The sequence below is a fragment of the Branchiostoma belcheri genome, unplaced genomic scaffold (assembly GCF_001625305.1).
Source record: "Branchiostoma belcheri isolate BF01 breed outbred unplaced genomic scaffold, Haploidv18h27 scaffold1022, whole genome shotgun sequence".
NCBI classification, from domain to species: Eukaryota; Metazoa; Chordata; class Leptocardii; order Amphioxiformes; family Branchiostomatidae; genus Branchiostoma; species Branchiostoma belcheri.
This window is the reverse complement of record NW_017802406.1, coordinates 1-4,702: the sequence shown is the minus strand read 5'-3', so window position 1 is coordinate 4,702 and position 4,702 is coordinate 1. Positions and strand designations below refer to the sequence as shown.

The following is a 4,702-nucleotide window of genomic DNA, read 5'->3' as shown; positions in this document are numbered from 1 at the left end:
AACATGTGTGAACACTGATGGCGGATACAAATGTACCTGCTCATCTGGATGGACTGGACAGAACTGTCACCAAGGTGAGCTCTCTCTTTAATGGGAATTTTTTTACAATATTTTTCTCAGTTATTTTCATGTCCTCCTATAGCTACAATTCTGCAAACTTCCCATCGTCGAACATGCTTCAATTAGCTTCATTTAGATATGATATTTTTATCACTCTAGACCTAGATGAGTGCATTGGAAACCCATGTCAACATGGCCGCTGTGAGAACCAAGATGGAGGATACAAATGTACCTGCTCACCTGGATGGACTGGACAGAACTGTCAGCAAGGTGAGTTGATTTTGTGCTGTCACTAAGGCTATAAGTTTAATTGACGGGCGTGCCGTGACTAACACTGAAGACGTTTATAGGGTCAAAAGTTACAAAGGCAGACAGCACGGGGAATGCTAATATCCAAAAGCTACCAATTAAAACTTAGGGAAATGTTTCGATAAGTGGCAGGTATTACAAAAACACTCGTGGGACATTTTGACTCTCACATTTCATCATGAAACCTGACACGTCTCAGACTCTAGCCATAATGGAACGCTAAGCGTTACAAAACATGTCCAGACACACAGGTATCGTTTAGCCGCGCCCTCAGAAGTACGAGGCTCCGTCCTCAGACAAGTAATTACGAAAAATTAATATGTAGGCATTCCACTTCGTTTTATTCCAAATCTTGATTTAAAATGGAACACGTTTTGAAACAAGCAGTGTCCCTTTGGAACACATCTTAGTAGGTGAGGGGCGGTCTTCCAGGCGTCCTTCTCCCATGTGCTGGGGACCACAGTACAACTTGCTGTTTCTAAGAGAGTGTCAGGCAAACCGTAAACTCTGAGATATACACTAACCATTGACCCGTCTACTGTAGCCCGGCAATGTCGGTATGGGTGGAGTGAACACAACAACCACTGCTACAAGCTGATGAACGAGAAAGTCAGCTTCAGTACAGCGAACCAAAGGTGCAAAGGAATGGGCGCGAATCTCGCTTCTATCTTGGAGGGCCAGGAGAACAACTTCATTGCAAGTATCATATCTCGTGAGTATTGTGCAATTCTTTGGCTACATCTCCACAGGATGGACATCCAATCTAACTTCATTACTTCCGAAACGAAAGTATTGTTTTGGGTGGTGGTTTGAATGTTTGGGTTCCGAACTTGGAAGTATGGTGTCATATTGTAATACAGGGCAGCTTTTGTGTACAGAGTGTATTCAATCTATGTAAGTAAAACGTATTTTAGCCAAATTATTCCCAATCGTATACCGACAACGCAAGAAATCCACCGTTACAGCTGCCAACACACAAACACGAACAGAAACAGAACCTTCTGCGGAGGGAAACATCTCCTTCCACGGAGGAGTCCAAAAGTAGTTTGCTACGTTTTAATACGATGGTTTATCTTGTATGCAAACAAACAAAATGAGCCATCTTTTGCTTAAAAGGCGCCTCATTCTATTTGCAGATGCATCGTGTGATGAGGTCTGGATAGGTCTACAACACAACATGTGGACGGACGGGTCAGCATTTCCTTACAAGAACTGGGCTAAGGGTCAGCCTAACAATCACTGGATTAAGGGGGGAGAAAAATGCGTCGTTATCTACACAAAGGTGCGTGTTCCTGTTCTTTGGTTTATCTTTGGAAGCCCCCAAGTAGGAAAATATATGCTGTGTTTCACTCAGTATTCTTGTACTTGTCTGTGGCTACAAACAGTAATACCCGGACTCGAAATCATTTTTCTGCATGGACGCACTGCATGTGGTTCAGATATTTTACCTGAACCACTCAGAATTTAGCAAGTATGAAACGTTTCTGAAACTGTTAAGAAACTTTACCATTATTCTTTATACTTTGAGGCGGTAACAGTTAATGCAGCAAATAGAAATCCACATACACTTTCATGGATATATACATTTATAAACCCAATACATTTCTCAGGGCAGGTTAAGTGCAGGTGGACATCAGAAATACCCGCACAGCTCCAATTTTACCTCAACATATACAGATGGTTTTTAGAGTCTTGAATACTTCTAGGACAAAACCATATGAAAACAACACATTATCTCATAGATCATATACAATAGACACCGATGATGTAACATTATTTTTAGTAACATTAATTTCAGAACTGACAATTTCTTTTTAATTAGTCTGTATTGGTCATCACGTTTTCTTCAGGACGGACATGATTTCTGGATGTTCACTCCAAAGAGGTACAAAGGACAATGGGCTGACAAAAATTGCAGGGAAAATAAACCATTTATCTGCAAGAAACCTAAGTAACGAACATTCAAACTCACTCCAACATTGCCTTGAAGAAGTGACAAAGAAAGCCACAGTTGCAGAGTTACAATACAATACTGTATGTCAACGTAAAATGACCGAGTTATGTCTTAAACAATATCAGACAACTTTTATGTCCCAGATAGGGGACAGAATTTTATTGTAACAGTCCTGTAGACCAAATGGAGCTTGTTTGTTACAATGGATGAATATTTTCTGCAAGAAATAACACCAGGCCAAGTACAGGAAGTACTGGCTATATTAGCAGCATGCATTTCAAAGTTCGATGTAGATTTAGGAAGCAGTGACGATTCCGTGAACCATTTCTGTTAACCTTTGTAGGGTGGTACTGCAGTGAAAAGATTAGTAGTAAAATTGTTGATTTATTAGTAGCGAATTGGGGCCGGTACAGGACGACAAGTTGCGTATGCAGAACAGCATGAAATGACCAAGACCCCTATTCTGAAGAACTCAACACTAGAGAAATCTTATATTTGTGACTAGATGTGTGTATATAGAGATTCTATATTTATTTTTCGATGTAACGTTGTGATGTCTGCCCCAGGAAAAGAACAGTGAATTTGATCAAGGCAAAGAATGACATTGTGCTGTTGGTGGTGAGAAAGATTATCGTAGAGACAGCAGATTTCAGTTCTAACTTTATTTCAAGACATAAATTTGAAAGTGATACCATTTGAGTAGCTCAGCGACATGTATGATGTCATGTTGTAGAAAGTCAGCTTTGGTTTATTAGTACTTGTAAAATAAAATGATGGTGTAAAATGACAATTTTGTAAAACGTGTTAAAAACGATCTTAGGTGAGCATACGTACTACATTAACTCACCAGTGAGAATGAAAAAAAATAGAAAAACAAACAAGAAAAAGGCGAAAAAAAGTAATGAAAGCAAACTCGTCTACAATTAAGAGATGATTTACCAGTATTTCTGCGTTTCTTGTGTATATACATGTATAAGGAATCGTTAATTACGAAAAAAATCAAGAGTACAACGTTATTTCAATGATTTGATGTGTAGTTTTCCTTATTGTGACTGTAGTAAAATATTGTTACTGCCAGTCGGTTGACTGCCATATATCGTAACACTCCCTTATATTATAGCCAAGGGAGTGTTTTAAATGCCTTATGAAATAGTGAAGTGGAAAACAGTTGAAAACGAGGATTCAGCATATTTACTACTGTACATTTACTATATTTACTACAGCACATATTTACTACACAACCTCAAATGCAAAATCAAGAAATAAGTTTGAAGTCTCATCTACATGTACAAGAGATTTTGTATATATTTTGAATTCTTTGTCAAGACAATATCAAATGGACAAAGTTGCTCCTATGCTCTGATGCTTAGTTTTGCTTTATTATTGCAATAGGAAAAGAAATAATATTCTGTTTTTTTTACTTTAATGTATTATTTATCCCCTTATATTATAGTCCAATAGTCAGGGAAGGTTTTATGAAATGGCAACAAGACCATCATGTTTAAATGTGAATTCACTATATATTCTTACAAGCAGGAATAATCAAGAAAACATGATTGAAACTGCAACAATGCACTAAATCATATTCGTTTACAAGGGAATTTTGTTTTTCAGCCTTTTTATGCATGTTGAATCTGGTATTAATTATCAGGAAAACATCAAGAGGAAAATGCTGTTTTAATGGGCTCTGGATGTATTTTTGCTTTATTGCTGCTATATGAAGAGAAGTAGTACAGTAACTGCACATGTATTTTCACTATCAACTGATTTGTATCTGTCATATGTTGGTTACGTTACCTTGAATTGTTAAGGAGGTTTCTATAGGAGTCATCAAAAGATGATGCAGAAGATAGCAAGCTTTACAAAAGCAATGTTTTGCCGGAACAAACGTAAGAAGAGCATACGTAGTCACTACATCAGCCCACGTACAATCAAGACAAACTGAGAAAACTGTAAACAAATCAAAATTGTCTACCCAGATGTTGTAAGATGTTCCAAAACACAAGCGGGTGTGAACATAAATATTCACTACAACAGCTCACAAGCAAGAGTAATCCAGAAAACTTCAGTGAAAAATGTAATCCAGTCCAACTCTACCAAAAATGAAAGTGCATGTTATAAAATACAGATTAAATTACCATATGCATGATAAAGCCTGTCGGATCGTGCTGTCATGTTTAAACAAATCTAGGTAGACAGATTACCTACACGTGGTTTTACACGACTGGTTCTTGTCACAGGAGCTCAGAAAAGTTGTCGTTTCTACGGCGCGTTTGCTTACTGTGTTGGGTACTGTGTTTGAGCCTTACAAACGCAAAGAGGGACAAGTTTTACGTATAACAACTCTGCTAAGAAGTAATTTGTAGCATGGGCCATTAT

The 4,702-nt window shown here is 37.9% G+C and overlaps 1 protein-coding gene across 1 annotated transcript in view; it reads left to right on the top strand.

Annotated features, from left to right (window-relative positions):
• LOC109475093 (snaclec coagulation factor IX/factor X-binding protein subunit A-like) overlaps window positions 1-1,651 on the top strand; it is a gene marked incomplete at its 3' end in the record, with an annotated part of 3,080 nt that extends 1,429 nt beyond the window's left edge. The window contains exons 2-3 of the mRNA XM_019775634.1: window positions 914-1,069; window positions 1,506-1,651. Coding sequence (XP_019631193.1) covers window positions 914-1,069; window positions 1,506-1,651 — 302 coding nt within the window. The remainder of the gene's footprint in view (window positions 1-913; window positions 1,070-1,505) is intronic.
• Between the last annotated feature and the right edge of the window lie 3,051 nt (window positions 1,652-4,702).